We start from the raw sequence: 23,607 nt of genomic DNA on the forward strand, positions 1-23,607 counted from the left end.
GCTATATAGAAGAAAGTATTTAAACCAAGTTTTAGCCTATGGATCAAAATCCCAGCTGCTCTCTCCCCCCTGTGGCTCCTGGCTGAGAACAAAGCTGATAAAAAAATAGGTTTTAGGGTTGCTGAAATGAAGCAAGCAACAGTTTTATGTGCCTATCATGGCTACGTATTATTTTCCTTTCACAGCTAAATACTGCCTCCGGTTAGCTTAGCTATCCACCTATCTACTGTGTATCCACAGTATATCACAGGGGTTGGGCACCTGGTTTAGGCCAGTGATTCTCAACCAGGGAGTTGACACACCCTGACATGCCTTGAGATCCTTTCAAGGGTGCTGTGGAGTGCCATGCATTGTTAGAAATGCAAAAATCTAGAACTCTTGGTTCCAAAATGAAACCTTTTATTAGACTAACCAAGAAACTGCAAAAAAAAAAAAAAATTCCGCAAGCGCCCGAAAACTTGCAGAAAATTTTTACAGTAAGGGTTGCCAAAATCTGGACTGGGCTCCCAAGGGAGATGGTGCTCTCCCCTATTTTGGGGGTCTTTGAGAGGAGGCTGGACATGCATCTGGTTGGGGTCCTTTAACCCAGTGCTCTTCCCTGCCTGGGGCAGGGGGTTGGACTCGATGATTTGCTAAGGTCCCTTCTGACCCTAGCATCTATGAATCTGATTCACTAGATAAACCCAGAGATTTCAAATACAAATCCTTCGTTGGGGGTCCTTGCAACAGAAAAAAAAACTGCCTCTGATTTTTCTGTGGTCAAGTACAAAAGGGTGAACCTTAAGAGCTGGCATTTTCCCAGGGGGTCCTCAGGTCTAAAAAGGCTGAGACCCACCGGTTGGATCCCATGGCGGGGCCAGTCTTGTGTTTGGTTAAGAGGCTCCCGCAGCTCCCGGATCCTGCCATTTGATCCCCGTCCTGACACAGACACTATGAGCGAGGGAGCCGGACAACACCGTGCCCGCAGCGGAGGGGCTCCGCGGCTTGAGACGTGCCAGAGCAACGTGCCCCCCACTTCCGTGGGGCCAAGCCTCCCGCTCTTTGAAAGGCTCGTCGGGGCAACGGGGGTTTGGGGGTGGGTCCGCTATCTTTTATTAGAGCCACTTCAGTAATTGGAAAAACGTTTTCTTAGCAAGCTTCCGGGTTGAACCCCCCCCGATGGAGTCTTTGGGTGGGTATTTATTAAATGGGGGGGAGGGGAGGAAATGTGCTCCTGACGCTTTGTTCTGTTTTCCTGTGACTGCTGCACCGCATGCGTGTGCGTGTGCGTGTGCGGGGCGCGGGCAGGCCACACATGACCCCTGGAAGCTGAGCCAGGGCATCACACGTGCGCACGCCCTCGTGGCACCGCCCCCTCCGCCCTCCGCTGGGCGGAGCTCGCCCAGGCGGGGCGCATGCGCACAGCCCCTCATCCGGGTCCCTCCCCTCCCCTGGCGACGCGGTGCGCGGAGCCGCGCGCATCCCCTCCCCTCCTCCCCCGGGAGAGCCGGCGGGGGAGGGGCGGCGGCGGCTCCCTCAGCAGCTGTCATCGCTGCCGGCTCCGGGACGGGACGGGCCTGCGCCGCGGCCGGGCACGGTGAGTGCTGCCGGGGATGGGGTGCGGCGTGTGTCTGCCGGGGGCCCCCACCGGCGTGTCCCCCTGCCCGGGCCCATGTCCCTAACCCGCCGCCTCGCCCCTTCCCGCGACGCGGCCTCGGGCAGGGGCTTGTGCGCGTCCTCCGGCCTCCGCGACCCCCGGCGGCTGCACGTGTGCTTCCCTGAGGATTTACCCCTTCGCCCTGCGCGCATCCCATCGCTTACACCAGCCCGCCCCTGAGGGCTCGCCCCTGCGCGCATCGCTTGGAGTGCGAATTGCGTTTCCTGGGGATGTACCCCTTCCCCTGCGCGCATCCCATACAGTGCAAAGTAGTCATTTCCTGAGGACTTGCTCCCGTTTCCCCTGCGCGCATCCTGTTGCTTACAGATCAGTTGTTACTTGAACATTTACCCCTTTACTCCTGCACACCATCCCATGAATTGCAAATTAGCCGTTTCTTGAGCATTTACCCCTGCGCACGCTCCATGGATTACACTAGTCCCTTCGTGAGGACTATCCCCTGCGTGCATCCCATCGATAACAAATTAGTCGTTTCCCAAGGATTTACCCCTTCCCATCGATTACAAAGTAGTCATTTCTTGAGCGTTTATCCCTGCACACACCCCATTGATTACACTAGCACATCCCTTTGATTAGTAATTAGTCGTTTCACAGGGGCAGCCGTCCGCCTGCCCTGTTGCGCGCCCACCCCTTCTTGATGCCCCATATCTTGTTAGCTAAATGTGGGTGATGTGGGTGTTAGCATATTGCAAGGCACGTAAACACCTTTCGGTTTACTCGGGTGAGTCCGCTCATTGAAATCCAGGGTTGTTTGTAAACAGATGTGGTGAGTTAAACGCTAAAGATTTTGGGGAAATTTTGGATTATTCCACTATCCCTGAAAGGAGATATAAATAGACCTATTTAGCTGTATGCCAGCGAGTTGGTAGTGGTGTTCCTCACAGTTGGTTCCCAGTACTTAAAGTCAGTCTAGACCAGGGTTTCTCAGCTGCTGGGACACGAAGATCGTGTAGGTGGGACTTCAGCTCATTGCCTGATTGAGAAAAATCAAAGTTGTTTGCACTTCAGGTAGATGACTCAACAGATATCTCGAACAGTGCAAAAGCAGGGTTTTGTTTTTAACATGGTGGGACCAGGGTTTTTTGACAAAGTGGGTTGGTAGGATATAAAGTGCCAAAGGTTGGGAACTGCTGGCCTAGACAATGCAACAATAAAAACACCGGTGGCCTCCTGTCGATTCTAGCCCTGGTGCAAGAGCAAAAGTATGAGGATCTCTCCAAATCCTCATTGCTGACAGTGTGATGCAGCATCTCATAATGGTCTGAAGCTTGGGGAAAAAAGCAACCTTTTTTTTGGTATTTCCAAGGTGTTTAAGTGTTAAACAGAATACTATATTTCAACAGAGTAAAGAAATTAGTAAGAGGTTGGAGCGTTGAAGTGACTAAGGCGGATGCTTTGCAGGATCCACGTCGTTATGCTGTCTCAGAGCACATCAGGCCACTTAGGGATCTAAACGTGACTGAGGAGGATAGAGACAGTGAGCACATGCTCAAGCAACATGTTAGCAAAGAAAGTAATTGCCTGGTTATGTGTCATGCACAAAATGGATTTCTTTGTTTCTGCATTTCTAGACTAATTGTTTCATTTGGATGTTAAAGCCCATTGAAGCATAATAATTGCTATTTGATGTTGATCTAGATGACGATTGCAAAACCCTCGTGTAGATAAAGATTGTGATCTGCTTCAAATCGTGATGTGAGGCGGAGTGCAGGAGAGAGCTCTGCTGAGCCCGGTCTAGGGCTCAGACCACTAGACTGTGCTCCTCTTTCCTGTTTTTACTAATATCTTTAAAAGACCTTACATAATACCTCTGTTACAAACTTAACATGTAACTTTTCCTGGATATCATGTGTAGTGATATTTCTTAAGTAAAATGTATGCATCATTTTTATTTGTCAGTCCCATTCTAAATTTAGTGGAGCACTCCACAGGTTTGAAATTTTCTGGTAGTAAAATGTAATGGTTACTGCAAAGCCAGAATGGTGATCAAGTACTGATTTTTTTTTAAAAATTTTATTTATTTTATACTTTTTTGGGAAATTTTTCAGAAACAGGCACCCTCTAAAAACTAAATGCTGGAATTGTAGCTCTGTTTTGACGTTAGAATTGAGAGTACATTGTGCTTTTCCACAAAATAGTAGCGACAGATGCATCTGTGAGCTACTTCACCACAGCCTTTCAGGTTTATTTTACATTTGCAAGGAGTGTTTGTTTCAGTGTAAGTTATGCAGTGCTGTAAATGTTGCTGTTAGGAGCTTGCTTCTTGGTTCATCTAACCACAAAGAAAAGATCTATTAAAGCTCATCTTTGGCTAGGATTGCGCTAAATCTTGGTTCAGCTTGCAGAAGCTGAAGGGAAAGTCACACATGCCTCCATTGCTTACTCATGCTGCCTTTTTTATACCATAAAGGAACAAAAACATATCTCGGGTAACCATTTTTCATCACTGGTTAAGAGAAAAAGTTAGGCGTCATGGCAATAAGATGAGTAATTGCTACCATCCTTCATCCCTTCCCTCCCCCATTGTACTTCTTCCATAGCATTTTGCAGAGCCAAGCTGTCATGTCACAAATCAGGTAAAGTTTTATAATAATTGGTGGCTGTTATTGCTCCAGTCTGTTTGCAACATGTTGAAGTTCTTCTGTATTTGAAGCCTGTGGGATTGCTTGCAGTGTGCCAAGGCTGAGCATATAGGGGGCGGTTTGTTTGCTTCTCCAGGAATCAGGGCTTTGCATTATAGTATCTGCCATTGAGGATCTTAAAATGTTTTACAAAGGTAAGTAAGGAATAACTTCACATTGTAGTTCTGGGAATGAGGACAATCAAAGTTAAGTAACAAGGTGGCATTTCAGTTCAGCAAGTAGCAGAATTGGAAACTGCCTAGGAAGTTTGGTTCTAGATAACAGCCTCTTTTTTAGGCAGAAATGTATACCTGTCTAGCATGAATGCAGTTCATAACGCCTCATATTGTTCAGCCAAAAATAGCCTTTGCCCCTCTGTAAGGGCCCTTATGCTATACGTGTAGCTAGAATATTGAAAATATTGGGATTGTCATTACAGTGGACTGAGCACAGATCTGCAAACCAGGAGCACCAGGGCTCCCCTCTCGGCTCCGATGCTGGCTGAGCCCTTGGACGCTTTGTTTTAGTATGCATGTGCATGTGTTCCCATCTGCAAAGGGTGGATGATGATCACCTGCCTTGCAGCAGTAGTGAAAATGAAGTGTTTGAAGATGTGCAATGCTAAATGGTCTTGCATAAAACCATGGACCCATTTCAAGGTTGCTTATTATACAGTATTACCAAACTCTGTCAAACCAGTTTAGGCACCATGCAAGGTCACTATGACTTTCAGCCTCTCTTTGCTACTTGCATCTGTGTCTGATACACTACTTTTTATCTCTGTCTGCATTGTATATTAGCCGAACTACTTCATACTATTTTGAGCCATATTACTGTACATTGTCACATACTATACTGTTTTTAAATTGGATGGCATGGTAGTCTGTTGCTTGCAGTCTCTACTTACATTGTTTAGATAGTGTTGATTGTTTTTAAATGATGTTATGTATCCTAGTGACAGTGTGCCTAACTTGAGTTACTCTGTGTTGGCTATACAATTTATTAAAGCACTTGATAACTTCAGTGTTGTGGAGGGTTAGCCATTATTTTGGTTACCAAACCCCAACTTTTTGTGTTGGAAATTTGGCATTTGGCTTAATTCTGAATAGTTTGTTTTTTGTGTGTGGGGAGTATGATTTTTTTTTTCTTCTTAAATACACCTTGTCATTTTCTGTAGGCTGTATTTTACCATGTGGGGGGTTTTTTGTGTGTTTTTTGGCTTGCTTTACTGGTATCTTTGTTCTTAGGTAGATGCAGTTTATTTGTCAAAACAGTTTATTTTTCTTGAATGTTGACTTCCTTAAAAAACTTATTAAAATAAAGATTTGTAAAAGTAAAAAAAATCCTGCAAGGATTGGAAATGTAGGCAATGTATTTTAATTTGAAGAGACTTACAGAAATTCTTTCCAAAGCCTAATTTTCAGAATAACAACCTGAGGCACATCCTTAAAGTTACTTGCTTAAAGAAGCACAGTGAGATTTAACATAAACAGGAGTAGGCTCCACATCTTTTATTGCCCAGTCTCATGCTTCTCTGTACATGTGTCTTCCCAGTGTGATATACCCATATGCTGAGCGAGCGTACCTGCTCCCTATTGCTTAGTCCCATGCCTGTGTGCACGTCTCCTCCCAGTGTGACACATCCGTATGCTGGGCAGACATGCCTGTGCACAATGTCCTTATTACATAGCAAAACTTGGAATACTCCATCTCCTTTCCCAGCACCAAAAACAGCAGTGACTGCAGATTAGAGCTCCTTAAATGCCACACCAGAGGAAAACAACTTTGAAGGAGCTGTAATAGACTGGTCTTGACAATCCATGGAGTAAAGCAGTGGTGCTCTCAACCTTTTGACATGGTTTGGCACCATGGTCTGACCCCCATGCACCAGGATTGGGCCCTGCAGCTGTCAGTCTGACTCCACACTGCCCCAACCCCACGTGCCAGGTCTAATGTTCAGGGTCGTGCCTGCTGAGCTCCCCACAGATCTGGAAATTTGGCAGCAGTGAAGCAGCAATTAATGCTGTCACTGCTCCCTGGCAATCAAAGTTTTGGACTCGTGGGAAGCCTTGCAAGCCCACCTTTGCAAGTCAGATCTGGCCTGATGATCGTGGGGGTGAGGACCCATGTTATGAAGGACTGTTCCATATTACCCTTGTGTTGGTGGTTTCCGTACTGCTCTTTAATGGCACGAAAAATGGAGAAGAGAAGGGCTTTGAAGGCAGGGCGTAAGTTCTAGTAATGACTTCATCTTTCTTTTTCATCCTCTTTGCCTTCCCCCAACCATCTTTCCTGCCTTCCTTTTCTTCTGTATCAAGTTAAAATTCCTTGACCTTTTTTAAAGCTCTGCATAACTCAGCGTTTCTAACTGTATACCAGTGCATGTGGCACTGTCTGTTAGGGGTGTGTGAAGTGGGCTGTATTTGATTCAGATTCAGCCTGATTCAGGGGACAGCGATTCGATTTGCTGATTTGGATCACTGTCCCGATTCGATCCAGCTGAATCTGAAGATTCAAGTCTGATTTGGAGAATCAGTGATTCAGCCATAGACACAGCTTTATATGTTTTTTTTCTACATACCTCGAGGTACCAGGCGTGGCTCTTGAATGCTGAGATGGTGGGGTAGATGGAGCTTCCCACAGAGCGCAGGGGCAGGTCCACTGCTGAGTATCTGGGGGACCCCCCCCCCGCACCCCCCAACTCAATGATTGGCTGTGGGGAGACTCCAGTTATCCCCCCAGATGTAGGAGGCACCAGTTTTGTCGAGCCAGGGGGGCAGGGGGTCCCCCACGCACTCTGCGGCAGACCCAAAAGTGGACTGGAAGTACTTCTGGTCCACTTCTGGGTCCGCTGGGGAGCACACAAATGTGTGCTCGGTCCACCCCACCATCTTGGTGTTCTCGAGCTGCCTGGTACTTTGAGGTACGTAGAAAAAACATATAAAGCTGTGTCTGACCGAATCATCAAATCTCTCCAAGAGAAATTAATATGTCTTGAGATTCGGCTGCCAAATCGGACAGAATCTCCTCCAAATTGAATTGGCGACCGAGGCTTCACACAAGCTTACTGTCTATCCCCTGATGCTCACCATCAATTTACCTTTTCTGTTTTCATTCCAAGTATTAACTTGTATGTGTAGACAGGGTTATTTATATAAGGTCTTTAATGTAAATTGTGATTGTGCATTTGTGTATTTGAAAAAGTCGGTGTTTATTTACAAGTGTAGGGAGGGGATGAGCATAGAACTTAAGTGCTGCTGTGATGGAGGATGTTAGAAATACGTGGAAAAATAACTGTGGATATCAGATACATTTTTCCTTATTTCCAGAAATCATTTTTCCCAAAAATACAAGGAACTTCAGGTGGTTAGTTCTTATTAATTATATTACTGATTTTAAATATATCCACATGAGAAAGTGTAGACTATTTTTCCCCATATTGGTTACAGTTAATGGCACTTTTAACTGACTGCTTCAAAGGAATAAGTTGAGCAATTAAAATTTCAAACCAAATAATTGCTGATGGCAAACGTTGTCTACCAACCTTTCCAATTTTTTACACAAATTTAAAACCCCAAAACAAATCGTCAAATGGTTTGCAAAGTTGCATGCCTCTTGTATATTAATATGTGATCTATATGATGATATGATAACTTCCTCCACTTCTCTCTTTCTAACTGCAAGTGTTGCCCTTTATGAGCAACACTTGGCAAAATGTTATATCAAGTGCAGTCCTTTGCAGCATCACTCTTATTCTACATGATATCCTGTTTGTGTCGCATTTTATTGTCATCCCCACACTTAAGGCAGTATGTATTATTCTGTGCCGGCAGCTTTTAAAACTCGGAGCATTTCTTCTATTCATGCAGTGCTTTTTGTAGAAGATGCTGTTGTCTAGAACAAGGGGCCGTGGAGTCAAGAATTTAAATTCTGAGTCTGTTCATATTTCTGCCATTGATTTGCAGGGACCTTGGGGAAATTGCCTAATCATACTGTGTATCTGTGCTCACTTTTACAAAATTGAAATGATACATGCCTGAGAAGTTTTTGAAGCTTAAGTTTATGTAAATTGCTTTGAATGTTCATAAAACTTTGCTCTTGGATAGCAATTTCTTACAGCCTGAACAGTTTCCTAGTGCATAATTTTTGTCAGAATGAAGTACATTAGTTTCTGTTTATCTAACCAGATAGTTTCTCTCCTTCCTTTTCAGAGTTCAGACAGGTGAATCTAAGGTCTACAAAAATGAGATGATATGCTGTACTGTGGACAAGAGGCAATTTTCAAATTGATTTCTTTTCCTATATAAAAGTATTCATCTCAAAGAAAAGTGTAGCAGGAAAATATGAGTTATTGGCAAATAATTTGACTGTTTCCTCTCTGAACAGATTCCTGCTGGAAACCCTGGAACATAAAGAGTTGCTTTTGGCAGACAATGCTAAGAGACGCTATGAAGTCCTGGAGCGACGGCCAGTCAGACCTTTACAGCAGTGATCAGGAAGAGGAAGAAGAGATGATCTTTGGTGAAAACGAAGATGATTTGGAAGAGATGATGGATTTAAGTGACTTGCCTACCTCATTGTTTGCCTGCAGCGTGCATGAAGCTGTGTTTGAGGCACAAGGGGAGAAGGTAAGGGTACTTGTGAAGTATAATGAGTTATGTGAATATTGTTCTAGCTGGGAGTGTGCCTTGTGTAGATTTGCCGAGTGATACTACTTGATTTAATGGGGAAAAAATGAAAACATTTGCCAGTACAACCAAATTGGAATTGCTGCTGCTACCAGGTAGCAGGTAAGAGTAAATCGCTGGCATGCAGAGTGGTAGTGTGGCTGTGACACTTTTCACAGTATGTCTGTGTGCTACTCTTCTGAGCAGGATTTAATATTTAACTCTGGGATGAAAACCATTGTTAAATACTGTGGTATTTGTTCTCAATAGTCATTGGCTGATCTCAATAATCAATGGTATTTTTGGAAGTGGTTTGCAGTTTTTGCTTCAGAGCAAGTCTTTTTCTGAACCACTAACATTTTCATTAATCAGATTTGTAGTTCTTTTTTGTTTTCATTGGCTGTCAGGAAGTATGAGTTAAAAAAACAAAACAAATGCCCCCCCAAAAAATTATGGATTATTTGTGGGTGATTCATATAAGGGAGGAGAGTTTGATCTTATAACTTCCTTCCAATTTTGTTTTACAACAACATTTACAAAGCCTCTAATTCTCTTCCAAATTCTGTATGTTGCCTGAGGAAAGGTGACGGTGTCAGCTGGGAAATGTTGTTCTGGAAAGCAGGGGTGCTAAGTGGTGCCCCTTAAAATTAAGCTGAGGGACAGCAAACTGCATTCCTAAAGTAGCATTCATAACAAAGAAAGCCAATGAAAGTCTGCTGAAGACACAGGAGTCCCACTGCCACAGCTACTAGGTACAACAGATAACTATCAAAGTCATCAAATCAGATATTAGTCTTGTCACCCTAGGTTTTGGCTGTTTAAACTCACTCTTCCTTCTTTCCCTCCTTCTTCTTTCTCATACCTTTTGTCTTCTCTTCTCTCTGTCGTTATAAGGAAACTTCTGCCAAAATGCACTTGTTGCAGTGGGGTCTGAAGCTGGGCAGATCTCATACAGAGAGTGTTTCTCAGTGTAGGACATCAGCATTGAGAGTGCTCTGCCAGTAGCTCTCCTTAGACACCTACAATTTCCAATTCCTGAGGTGAGGATCTGTGGAGCAACAGCTTAACAGTATATGATCTGAATGCAGCATATAACAGTATTACTTTCCTTTCCAGAGTTAAGGGCTGTTGTATCTGGCTCATGATACTTCATTGGCACTATAAATTAAGGTGATTAGGGATGTCTTGAAAAAATCTGCTTGGTTGTTTACTTTCCCGTAATAAATAGGGGTTTTTCTTTAAAAAATAAAATAAAATTCATTAGTAGCTTTTTCATTGTGGCAAACAACGAACAAATAGGCTTTGCGTGTGAGTGGATGTACTTTAATGATAGTTTCGTACAAGGGCAGCTTAGATACATTTCTAAAAGAATTAAAATTCTGATTTTAACCTGTTACACTTCTGCCAAAACATCCTATTTATTTATATCAAACACTGAGATACTGGCAGATTTCATAAGACCTGAGAGTGGAAAATCAATTACATCTGCATTTTTATTTGAAAAAAAAACACAAAGTGAAGAATTTTTAATAGCTTCTTCTGTATACAAATTATTTTTATTTATTAAAAGTAAAGTAATATAATGACTCAAGTACATATCCTCTCTTTTCCTGGCTCTTGGCCATATTGGGTCACTGGAAACTATGTAGTATGTCCATGTTATGAGGTAGGTGATGCCAGGTCTGTCCACAAATCTAAAATTCGGATAAAAAAGATATACATCCCAGAGGTTCATTCTTCAAAAACATCTGTGTCCATAAGATATTACAGGTAAAACTCAATTACTTTAATATATATGCAGGCAAGGTTCTTTGAGTAGGTATGATATCTTTTATTAGACCAACTTAGTAATTGCGGGGGGGGGGAGTTCTTTGCAAGCTTTTGGGTGCAATCACCCTTCTTCAGGCGTAGGAGTCTGCTGCTCTGAGACTCCAAGGAACGAGAGAAGTGTGGCAGGGTGTCACATAGTGTTAGAAATACAACACCCCCAAAGTAGGTAGTCAGCATTATCCCCATTTCTTAGTTAGGAAGACTGAGGCATAGATATTGATGTGGAAGTTGATCAAAGCCGTACAACAAGTCACGTTTGGAATAGGGATAAGTTTTTAAAGGTCCTAGTAGTGAGACTGCTACTTCTGTCCCTGTATCTATTTATTTCTGTGGCTGATCAGGGTTGGAGCTGCAGTGAAGGATTCTAACCATCTCAGTAATGATAAATGTTTATTTAAAGATACTTGGAAGATGGCTTTTTTCCCCTGCAGAAAATTGACTTTTTGCCAGAAAATCAAAACCAAAATAACTTGCTTTGGAAATGCTGTTGTGATCCATCATGGGAAATGTAGTTTGGGAGCCTTGTGTTCCCCTTTTCCTCCATAGGCTGTGCTCCCTTGTTGGTGTATATCTACCTTGATGCGCCCAGGTCTCTACCCCTGGAGAGGGGCAGTGCATCACAGAAGATGCAGTCTGGGAGGGGCACATGCTGGGCCAGAGACAGGAATGGGTTTGAGGCAGTCAAACCACAAGTCCCAGTAGCCTGTCATCTCTGAATCAAAATTTTTTTGATATGTGATTGAAATATTTGTTCTGAGGCCAAAACTCAGCTTCAGTTTTCACACATTTGTTTTTCATAAAAAGTGAAAAAATTCTACAGAAAGAAAACATTTTTTAGAGCAGTTTTATTTATTTGATTTATACGGCACTCTTCCCAATGAAGGTTTAAAGCAGCTTATACTAAGAGAACCAAGCCATTTATAAAACAGGAGATCAAATAGGACAAACAAAAACGATAAAAAACTTAAGGCGACTAGAGTAGCAACATAAAACAGAATCCAGCCCCCCCCCCCGCAGACAATATCCCAGCTTTCTTTGTTAAATGTTTGCTCCAATAGGAAGGTCTTACAGTGCTTCTGAAGGATTTTCCTGCATATCATCTTTTTACCATCAAAACAGTTTGCTGGAAAGGTTTTTCTGCTAGCCCAGACTTTTTATATGAAATGTTTGCTGTTCATTCTGAAACACTCAACAAAGGTGCATGTGCTACCACTGTAATGCTCCCATCTTTGGGTGGCGGGCAACAGTCACATGGCATATGTGTAATTAACAGAGCTATGACACGAAAAGTAGATGGCTGCAGGGATGCCAGAGTACTGTTAAGACTTCTGGGAACTCTGATGCCTATGTACAGCAGACAAACCCTCAGGTCAAAAGATCTATAGGCAGTAAACAGTGTGGAATTCAATTTATCTGCCCTGATAAAATGAAGGGCTGAGCCATCCTCTCCCAGGTGTGAACATCTCATTCCAGGGAGCCTTGGCAAGTCATCCATTTTTTTTTACAGCATAGCTTAAATAACAAACTTTCACTGCCCATTAGACTAGATTCTCCTGTTCCTAAGAAAGGAGAAGGACAGTGCAGTGTAGGCATGTGTACTCAGCACGGGCTTCTGTCCCCAAATAGAAACACAGCAAATATTCTAGCTCTAATTTTAGGCTGAGTTGCTTAGAGAGATCACTTTTAGCAACAGTATTGTTGCCTATTAAAATATTACACTGGCGTTTTTGGCATCTTTTTTATAACTCATAGTAAACTATATTTAGCCCGTGAGATGAGGATGATTTTATCCCTTATTCTTTTATTCTTTAAAGGACACTGAAAAAGAAGAAGAATCCTGAAAGACTGTGGGCCCATGGGTAGAAGTTCTGTTAGTTAATGTTCACTATCAATTTATGAAATAATGTGACTTCTTTTGCACTTCAGATAAGCTACAGGTGGTCTGTGTTTAAAGTAACTTTTCAGAGGAACCAATCTTCAAAGCTATGTCCTGAATAAAAACAATAATTAAGTTAGTTCCCTTAATATATTTTTGTAAGAACTAAACCACATTATTATTATTATTATTATCTGTCCATTAGCACTGTAATTGTTAAGGGCTCATCCGTGCTGAGGTGAGACGATTGTGTGCATGTGGCTCATGCTGACAGCTTTCAGGAATGATTTCCTTAACCGGACTAGAACAGACAGATGAACGGACACCAACTCATTCTTCATATTCACTCTGTGCAAGTTAGGTGCAATCTTATTCCTGTCTATAATGACCAAGCAAACCATAGCATCCTTTCAGTGGCAAGTGTCTGCTTGCTTTTGATCCCAGTGCCTTCCAAGTATTTTTTTTTTCCTTCAAGACCAGTACTTCTAAAGGAATACATCTTGGGTTTTCTTGCTCTGCATTTCTCCCTGTGTTAAGGGAAATAGTTTGTAAAAGCATTTTTAAAACTCTTTCTGGGAATGTGATTGTGCCAAAAGACAGGAGGATAACTTAAATTTCCTTTTTTGGAAATGGATTTGGTGTGTCCTTAAACCAAGAAGAGCGAATTCAGATAGAAAAATAGGAAGCTAGCCCCTTCTTTCTGTACTCAGCAGAGCTTATTCACTGGCAAAATATGAAGCCATCAAAGAGTTCCTTGAACGGAGGGACTATCCGTTCCCCCCCACTGCTTGTCCCGCCCCCCCCCCCAACATTAAAGAGCAACTTCAGGGGGTGGGAATTTCACCCTGTACACCCCAAAAGTCCTTTGCTCCTTGGCCTCACCAATATTAGTTATAGTGGCAAACATACCTCATCATTCTGCCAACCTGTAGGAAAAGTTGAGCTACGTTGTGCCTGCTCTGTAATGGCTGACACCCTGGGTTTCTAGAAAATCTGGACATTGGCTGCGCCCTGCTGCCTGTTTTTCTGTGAATCATTCTTTGGATACAGTGGTGGTCCAGGGTAATTGTTGTTAGAAGGCAAAGAAGAGTTGTTTTTTACTCCTTGCTGATGGACGATATTTGTTCTTAACTGCTGCTTGTGCAGATGCCATTAAATGCTATAGGCTGGCATGTGCCTTGCATGGAAGTCATTTTGCATTCTAGTGAAGCATCTTACAATTATTCCTCCTGGTGCAGTGCGCTGTGTTCCCTGCGGATACTGCAGTAGCTACAAGGACCTACCCAGTGGCCATCACTATAGGATATCTACAATGTGATGATTTGTTTTGTTCCCTTTAATCCTCATTATCATATCTCCAGTAGCTGCCTGAGCCTTTATCCTATAAGCCTTATCAACTCGTATTATTCCAGATTTGTTTACTTTATTTTTACAGCATTTGCTGCCTCTGTGCGTTTCATTTTACACCGTGTGAAAATGTTGTAACTTATGAAACTGGCATTTCAAAAATCATTTACATACGAGGTCAGCCAGAGTGAGCTTGATATTGAATTAGTTTTTTGCCTCTCTGCATGCTTTACATTTTTCTTTTATCGCTAGCTGCTGTTTCTTATCTCTAAGCCCCTTTTGCAATCCAATTTTAATTGCCCTTTCTCAATTACAATATATTACAGCTACCGACCTTGGAGATCCTTGGTGCTAATGCCAGGAGCTCTGTAGGGGGTTAACAACATTACAAATGTTTCTATTTTGGGCATTGGGTAGCCTCAGGCATCCACACAATAGTATTTCCTTGCCTCATTGACCCTAACAAGGGCAAATATAGTGGGGAGAGTTCTTAAGACCCTACTGCAGAAAGTAAGTGAAGGGATGATGCAGCCCCTCTGAAAGCCACTTTTATTCTTTTCTGTTGTTTCCATCTACTTTATCACTGCTTAATGCATTTAAAATCAACATTACAGCATGAACTATAAACATTTATAAAAATTTGTACTATCGAAGCAACCAGAAGCCAAGAACCAAAAACAGGTAGACTGGCAATGAATCATAAATCAGATGTGTATACATAATTTTTAAAGCAGCTTATGGATCTGTACTGGATAAGGGAGGGGATGTTATATAACAAGAGCTATTCCTCTAGCAGCCTGCTATAATCACATTCCTGTGGCTGTAAGAGAAAATGTAACAAAAAAGTCTGAGTATTTCGGAGGCAGTGCTTACATTTTTCTTTTCCCTTCTCTTGGAGCGACCACCACCCAGTTCATTAGGTGTCACTGCCTTCATATTGTTGCATACAGTTGCCCAGTTGAGCAAGGTCCAGGGGCAGATCAGGAGGAGGTGGGGGTGTAGTGTACACTTGCATACCCCTTTTGATTCTTGCTTTACCCAGACTGCCTACTGACTGGCACTAGCAGTGGCACTTCTATTCAGGCAGTACTAAGAGAGTCGATTGACTTCATGGCTCATTATAATCTACCCTATAACTGCTAATCTCTCTTCACTCGATGAGCCTCTCTCCTTTTTAATGGTCTTGATGTTCTACTATTCAAACCATCTGTTCTTCTGCAATTTTGCTATTTGTTACCCATTCCTGGTGATGTCTCTGTTCTATTTCCTAGTCCTGCCAGTTGTTTCTAGCTAAAATCCTTAACTCGGGTGTGATAGTATTAACTCCAGATGTAGAAATGACTGACAGTGAAGTGCTGAAGGCACCCAAGAAGACCAGATTTTGTTTTACAAATCTGAATAAGAAATGTACGTTTAACTATAAAGACTGCAGGACTAATGAAACAATATCTTCTGACTATTTTTGCCTAATTTGTTGTGTAAGTTGTATATAATTCAGCTAGTTAGTGCACATTTCAATACATTTATATTTGTTTTTGTTTTGATCTTAAACTGAATAATGTAATATTAGACCCCTAGCATACTAATAAAACTCCTAGTTTCTGTTTAATTGGAGGAAAATGTGTTGTTATATATGACAATGTGCCACACCATTTGAACCCCCCCCCCCCTTTTTCAGAATCCTGGATCAGACTGTGCAGGTCCCTGGAAAAGCTAATTTCTAGCTATCTGTTGCCATTAATTTCTGCTAACAATAAATTCAGTGATTTACAAATATAATTATATACAAGTCATCAGTGGGCAGAAATGCATTGTTATTAGTATATTAGTGATTTGCAAGCTGATTGAGAGAGAGATTGTAATCTTGTGTCTTTTGAATTGGACCAATATCAAAATATTTCTGTTTCTGCAGGAGTGCCTTTTAAAATATTACCTTCCTTCTCTGTTTCTAACTCATGCATTCAAGTTCACACAAGATTGTAGATACACCACTAGTTTCAGTACTACTTCTACCTTTTCATAATGGAGTAAAAGACCAATTAAGGATAATGCTAAAAAGTGTGTGTGTGTATGTGTGTGTGTGTGTGTGTAATGCCCCAGAAGATAGGGACTTTCTGACTCGTTTCACGCACATCTGCGTGATTTGTCACCATACACATTTCACTCTTTCCATGCAAGTATTTCATTGCCTTATCTGGTACATGAGGTTAGTGTATGAAGACATGCTAGCTCTGGAGCTAATGACACTTGGATACTTGCTACCATGTGAGATTGTCTTGTGATGTATTGGTCAAGTGTGCTTTCAGAATGCAACTGGAATTCTTATATAAAATCACAAGGCTTTCTTTTCAGCTAGTATATTATAGGATTGCATTTCTCTCTCTCTCCAAGTATAGTTTGTGAGCCATATCAATTGGCCTGTCAGCAAGCTCATTTAAGCTGATTAATTATGGTACCTAAGACATCAGTTTAGAACAGGTCAGAATTGTGTGTTATGTCTATAAATGGAAAACTTATTATGCAGGCTTATTCTTAATGCCTGGAAGAACAGAGCTGCTTTGATGTACTATTTGGCTTTTATCTGTTTTATGAAATTCTGCTTTGTCAGCCTCTGGACATACATTTCAATGGCTTGCTTTACTTCTGCCTGCATTTTTTTTTTAAAGGGTGGATGCACAGCAGACTCTTATGAATAAAATGGAAAACATGCTGTGTGCACGTATTGAAAGTGCATCTAAAAATTGACTGTTTTGGTGAGACTTTTAGGGTTTATCCCATCCATCTTTTTTATTTTTTTTTCATTACAACTTTTCTAGTTTGTTTGGTACTTGTGCAAGGTTCTATATTGACACACCTGGAGTCTAAACTCCACTAGCAGACTATATCCAGATTAAAATATAACAAGCTTTCCTCCTTACGTTTTAGTGGTTACAACTGTAAATAAACACTATGCACGGTATTATATGTGCGCGCACACATTTTGCACAGGTGGATAAAAATATAAATATATTAAATGTGTTTTATTGCTTTTCAACGCACTTTACATAGGTGAATAATGATTATTATTTCCATCTTATTGATGGAAGCATAGGTTAGAAGCTATTCATAGATATTAAACTCTTGTTTTAAAATTCTACTTTCAGGTACTACTCCTGCCCTAGTCCTCTTACCAATTTTTTGGTGTGGGTGACATTTTCCTTTCTGTGTTTCTTTCCAATTGTGCTGTGTTAATTCCACCCAAATGTATTGCAGTCACTACATAGTTGATTACTTAGTGAACTATTTTATTTCAGCTTTAAAAAGCAAGGCATAAATTATATACTTACAGAAAAGGTTAATGTGCAAAAGAACGTATGTCTCTTCAGAATTTTTACTCTGTAACTGAAAGAGTTTAATCATGGGTGTTAAATTCAACAGAAGGAAGTTTAAAAAAAATAGGACATGACTTAACTGTGGTGTTCCTAGAATTAACTTTCCCAAGGTGACTTAGGCTGCGTTTACATAAGATGTTGACTGCGCAGTGGCTCGTTACGACCGCACAGCAGTGTCGCACAGCATGAAGCATGACGTGATGCTACTGCACAGTAGCAACGAGTTACTGCAGAGTCAGCACCACCAAGAAACCGTTCAGGGATGCTGCTGCGCATTAATGCCCGTTACAGCGCAGTCATTTAATGCTTGGGTATGCAAGTACCAAATGACTGTTCAGTAACAACTGTGCAGTCAGTCTTCTGTAGACACAACCTTGGTGATTAATTGGTAATATTAGGAAAAGAGCCCAGATCTGAATTTTATTCCACCCCCAAGTCCCAAATTAAATCCACTGGGATCATAACTTCACCGTAGTTGTGTAAAATTAAACAAGTGGAAAAGACCAACAAAGAGTTTTGATTTAACTGAGATTTTGAGGGTGTACATTGGTGTAGAACACTAGGCAATTCTTTTTGGACATCTTGCCTCATGAAAGAACTGTGCATAAATGATGGTATTTAGCAAAAATGAAAATGTGTAGGTAGTTTCCTGTCTTTTGGATTATTTCCACAAAGACCTAGGACTTGTGTGTTGAGGATGTGGTGTTTTGTAGCCAATGCATCAACAAATCCTTGGGAAGGGTCCTGACAATATATCATTAATGCAGAAGTCATTTCTCTCAGTTTACTTTCCTTACTCAGCAGCTGAAGGGCCCATCCAGAGCTCCAACTACTTTAATAAAATTGCCAAACATTACAGCACAGTTGATAAAAGGCTTGTCTTATCATTCTAATGCTGCAGCCTACAAAGAACAAAAAGACCATGTTTAATCCTGGAAAAAAATGCTTTTTGTAACATTTATTTATTGTATTTGTATCTAAAATGTGTACAGAACTGGATTCTTGCACATTGGAGGATTAGAGTGGTAACAAATTTGTTTTCACAATGCCATTCTTTGTAAAGCCTTATCAAATAAGACATTATGTAAGACAGGATTCAGATACTCTACAAAACGTTAATTTAATTAATTTTGTTCTGCTTGGCAATATGGTCATGTCAATGGAAAATACTGTGACCAAGAGTTAAGGACAAATTGTTTCTGTTCCTGACTAATCTCACTGAGTCTTGTTGAGAGTTTTGAAAAACAACTAAATTGCTCTGTATTAGCATCCCAACTGCAAAATGGGATTATTACCTTTGTGTAGCAGTTCAGAGATCCTCAAGAGAAAGATGCTTACCAAGTGCAAATATTTTTTCAGCTCTGCAGTTTTGGATGATTGTCACTGGATGGCACTACATCGAGCTCTGTATCCCTTTGTTTACTGAAGTGTTAAATTGAAAAGCAGAGAAGAGGCAGTAAGATAAGGCTGTATGACACTACATTCACTTAAGCAGGATGTCAGGGACCAATAGCATTTTCCAGTTCTGGAGGAATCCTAGAGAAGTATGGCTGGGAGGGGTCGTGTATCCAGTCATCTACCTGAGGCAGAACCATGTCTATCCAAACCACCCTATACAAATCTATAATCTAATCTTTAATAAAACTACACAGTCAAGGAAATGGTTTATTTTTTAAAGAAAATTACTCGGGGGGGGGGGCGGCGAAATGAAATTGTTTTTCACTGAATGAAAATCTTCATTTTTGTTTATTTAGAGGATCTTTTTATTTCATCTCTAGGAAAGATTTGAAGCACTTTTCACAATCTATGACAACCAAGTTACATTCCAGTTGTTTAAAAGCTTCAGAAGAGTAAGAATAAACTTCAGCAATCCAGAGGCAGCGGCAAGAGCGCGGATAGAACTACACGAGACTGACTTTAATGGAAAAAAGCTGAAGCTTTATTTTGCACAGGTATGATGAAAAGAAAACCTACAGACCACATTTTATTTTTTTCTGCTCTCTTTTGTATTGAGCCGTGGCCTCATCCCCGGTAGAGTTTGGAAGTGACCCCTGATATCACACGTGTTGTCCTCTCTGCTTTAATGGACATGCACGCATCAGGGTCTTTTTTCTTTTATTTTCCCCATAGCTGCAAATCCTACAGATCCATAATTGGCTGCTAGGATCACTCTTAAGTGGCAAAAAGCTCCCCACTAGTCTCAGACAAAATGTACTCCTTTTCTTTGAATGCATTCCAGAACCTCTTCTCTGCATATCCTGTATCTGTTTATGAATCTTCTGTTGGATTATGGCTCAGCATGTGATATGTATGGTGCCAAGGTCATTGTCACCATAAATAAATAATAATGGAAAGAGGTTTGGGAAAATATTGACATTTGAGGAAAAAAGCACACATTGCGACTACGAGAGACCTTATCCTGTTGTATTGTCTTAAAGAAAGTGAGATAAACTTTTGTCAGTTGTAACTTTTGAAGCTAGGCTGGATAAAATGCTGGAAATATAATATGAAGAACCATCCTACATGGTCAGGGCAATGCCCCTACTGTTATAGTCCCAACCTTTTTTGGCAGGCATGCCACAAATTAACCCTGCACCCTCCCCAAGTGCCATTCTGATTCCTTTCCCTTGCCTCATCTGCTGCTCTGCTTTCTGCTCCCTGCCACTGTGCTTTCTGTCTCCTGCCACGTCTGGACTAGAGTATCTAACAGAGAAGAGACTTGATGTTAGTGGTGTTATCATGGTGGAATTTAATTCTTTAGGTCCAGATGTCCAGCGAAGTGGGAGACAAATCCTATCTCCTCCCACCACAACCTGTCAAACAGTTCCTGATATCACCACCTGCATCTCCACCAGTTGGATGGAAACAGAGTGAGGATGCCACTCCTCTTATAAACTATGACTTGCTTTGTGCTGTTTCCAAATTGGGGCCAGGTAAGACTGTTACCTAGTATTTTGTTGTTCACCATCACTAGTGTAACTAGAAAAACTGTAGCATACAGGTGCGTACCTCCCATGTCCCTATAAGGTTACTTGTTCAAATAAAATAGTTCATTACCTCTTCTGCTGGATTGCCAGTTCATTTGAGAGAGTTTAGCAGTGGATTTTGATGCTCTTGAGTTTCTTCAATTTTGCTATGGAAATATCTATGTATACTTTACATAACAAAAAAAAAAAAAAAAAGGTGTGGGGAGAAGACAGGAAAAGGGAGGAAGGTTTATTCAGTTGTAATTCCCTTTCCAATTTGTAAGGTACCAGTCACTGCAGTATTTAGTTCTGGCCACCATGCATTTAAACTATCAAATCTTCCATTTGACCTTTCCAAGAGCTTTTCTCTTTGTTCTCCCCTAAAAATGGAAACTCCCCTTTTTTTTTTTTTTTTTTTTAAGTACAGGGCATGATATGCTCTGACCTACTACTAATTTACCTTTTAACTTGTTAACTGGATACAGCAATAACACTGCTTACCTTGTGAGCTGTGAATTGAGGCTTCAAGTTTGTAAAGCACCTTTCATACATTATTGAAGATGCTGAAGAAGTTTGCAGGTTAAATTGTATCATTTCAAGTTTTTTTACACCATTTAAATACAACATGGTCAGCTATGCATTCTTTAATGCTGCACGTGCTTCAGAGGAGCAGATGGCAACTAATTTGTAAATAGGTACTATTAGTATTCAAAGAGTACCATGTACCATATACACTGGAAGTATGTTTCAAACCATGTCATGCTAAGTGTTAAATGACTTGTAGAAGTGGACCAAATTGAAGATGAGAAGGAATTAAATTGCTCGTTGTTAGTATGATTCAGTTAATAGTCACAGTAATAATGTTTTAAGTAAAAGTTATTTAGGAACTTTTTTTTCCGGGGGATGTTGTTGCAATAACGTTATCCTTTTTTATTATATTCTCTAGGGGAGAAATATGAACTTCATGCAGGAACAGAGTCTACTCCTAGTGTAGTTGTCCATGTTTGTGAAAGTGAAACAGAAGAAGATGATGACATGAAAAATCCCAAACAGAAAATCATGCAGACAAGGCGCCCAGAACCACCTCAGACAATACTAAATGAATCTAAAACATTTGATTGTACACCAGAGGTAGGAGGTATCATGCACCGTTAAGATCTTGTGGTGATATAAGCAGTGTCTGTAATGAGATGCTAAATTAAGATGTGTATTGATGTCTGCATTGCTGCATTATATATGGCAGTGGCAGATTTTACTTGTAGGTAGTTCTCTCTCATGTTAAAGATTTTGGATGCCAATATTTCAAACAGCACTTTAATTTTAAGGACTAACTCCCCCAAATGTAGCAAAATCCACTGAATTTAGAATAGTGACAAAATAGGAGGTTTTTCTTGATATTGTGTAGCATGGTGCACTAAATGCTAAAACAATATCTTAAAGTAACCATCTGTATATTATTTTCAAAATAGTTTGTTGTATAGTAATCAAATGTGGCTATCTTTTGTATGGGGTGCACTGATAGAGATTTTGGGGGCTGATACAATAGCCGATTTTTAAGGAGGCATATCGGCCACTACTGATCCAGTTTCCAATATGCAGCCCAGCAGCTTGAAGAGCTGCATGCGGCTGGTAAGTCTGCTGTGATGGAAGAAGCATGGGTGGGGAGTAGATCAAGGACACTGCGGTGAGGAAGGAGTGGGACAGGCTGGGGTATGTGCTACCCAGCCAGGGCAGGGTGCAGGATGGAGCCACGGCTTGTCCGAGGGGGAGGGGTGTCTCCTTCTACTGCACGCACCCTGGGGGAAGGCACAGGAGGCATGTGCCCCTGAATTGGGGTGGGGTGGGCTGCAGCTGCAGGCTGGGACTGGGGCAGCACCAGCACCAGGCTCTTCCCAGCGGGAGCTGGGTGGGGCCGTGCTTGGGGTGTGTGGCAGCAGCACTGGGAGGGGGGCTATGTGGGTGGGGGCTCTAGCCACCCTAAAATTCACTGTAGCCCCCCTCCCAAGCACAGCCCCAGCCCCAGCCTGGAGTTGCAGCCCAGCCTACCCCATCCTGCGCAGGTGTGGGGGCACATGTGCTCCCCGTGCACTCTCAGGGTGTGCACAGCAGCAGGAGCTTCCCCCCCCATGGCCCCTGGATGAACTGCGGCTCTGTCTTGTACCCTGCCCTGCCCTGGCTGTGCAGCACCTACCCCAGCCCCACTTCTTCCCTCACTGCGAGGGCCTTGATCTGCCCCCCATGGCCCTTCTCTCTCCCCTCCCCTTCCACTACAACAGACTTACCAGCTGCATGCAGCTCTTCAAGCTGCCGGACTGTGCTCCTCGCTCCCTACATGCTGTGTTGCAGCTGCCTGCATGCACGGGCTTTTATCCGCCAAATTATCAGTCACATCAGGCTGATTTCTGATGCATTCAATTTTCTTTATATCAGTGCCGATTCGATATCGGACCAATGTATTGGTGCACCTCTACTTTTGTACTAGTACAACAGCTTCAACTAATATATTGAGTATATGTAAGTGTAATATACAGTGTATGCTGAAATTCCTTTACAGGTAGTAGTCTGTTTTGGGATGAATGAGAGCAGACTGATCCATCTGTGAACCTGTTCCATTTATCTTTCTCAGAAATGCCAAATATTTCTTTTTTAAAAGGTACCTGTATGATTTGACACAAGGGGCACATACCTGTGCAGAATTTATATGCATTTATGGTTCTGCTAGTTACTCCTAGAAAAACAAAAGGCAGATGGGAACCACTGACGACTTAGGAGGTAGACTTCTGACAGCATCTGCCTCCAAAGCTGCTGCTGCTGCTGTAGTATGATGTTACACTGATTAGGATTGTTTGCACTGACGGTTAAAACAGAAAAAAATTGGAGTAGGTAGAGTGAAACATGGTTTCAAGTATTGAATGTTAAATCTCCAGCCTTCTCTAAAAATGTTATAATATTCCCCCCTGTTCTGGAGACTGTCTAATCTAATGATCTCTGTATTTACATATAGTGTACGGTTAAATGGTGTTCAGGAGTATGAGGTCCAAGATGAGTTTTTACTTGAGGTTTTAAAGCTTGCTTCCTTTATATATTTCTTTTAAAGACAGTCAGTTGTCAGGGTGGCTTAGCCAGTCCCCACCCTGTTTTTATGCCGTTTAACCCAAATTTACGTTTTTTATTAAAACCATGGTATTTTTCATGGCGTCCTGTATGTATGATAACACATCTGTGACTTTGGAGATAGGATGCGTCTTTTAAAATGGACACGTGTGGTTTAG

At 41.7% G+C, this 23,607-nt stretch overlaps 1 protein-coding gene across 1 annotated transcript; it reads left to right on the forward strand.

Annotated features, from left to right (window-relative positions):
- The first annotated feature begins 1,460 nt into the window (after positions 1-1,460).
- RCAN3 (RCAN family member 3) lies at positions 1,461-22,157 on the forward strand. The gene is made up of 5 exons (XM_019547615.1): positions 1,461-1,576; positions 8,665-8,906; positions 19,148-19,321; positions 20,131-20,302; positions 21,282-22,157. Exons 2-5 carry the CDS (start codon positions 8,712-8,714, stop codon positions 21,488-21,490), a joined length of 750 nt encoding a protein of 249 aa, XP_019403160.1. The 5' UTR covers positions 1,461-1,576; positions 8,665-8,711; the 3' UTR covers positions 21,491-22,157.
- The last annotated feature ends 1,450 nt before the right edge of the window (positions 22,158-23,607 follow it).

This window comes from Crocodylus porosus, unplaced genomic scaffold (genome assembly GCF_001723895.1).
Source record: "Crocodylus porosus isolate Cpor-Errol unplaced genomic scaffold, CroPor_comp1, whole genome shotgun sequence".
NCBI lineage: Eukaryota > Metazoa > Chordata > Crocodylia > Crocodylidae > Crocodylus > Crocodylus porosus.

What these genes read in the sequence shown, in the direction of transcription:
- RCAN3 (XM_019547615.1), top strand. Translation starts at nt 8,712, where the DNA reads ATGCTAAGAGACGCTATGAAGTCCTGGAGCGACGGCCAGTCAGACCTT. An exon ending in TTGAGGCACAAGGGGAGAAG is followed by an intron (nt 8,907 to 19,147) that starts GTAAGGGTACTT and finishes TTTCATCTCTAG; the next exon opens with GAAAGATTTGAAGCACTTTT. An exon ending in TGAAGCTTTATTTTGCACAG is followed by an intron (nt 19,322 to 20,130) that starts GTATGATGAAAA and finishes TTAATTCTTTAG; the next exon opens with GTCCAGATGTCCAGCGAAGT.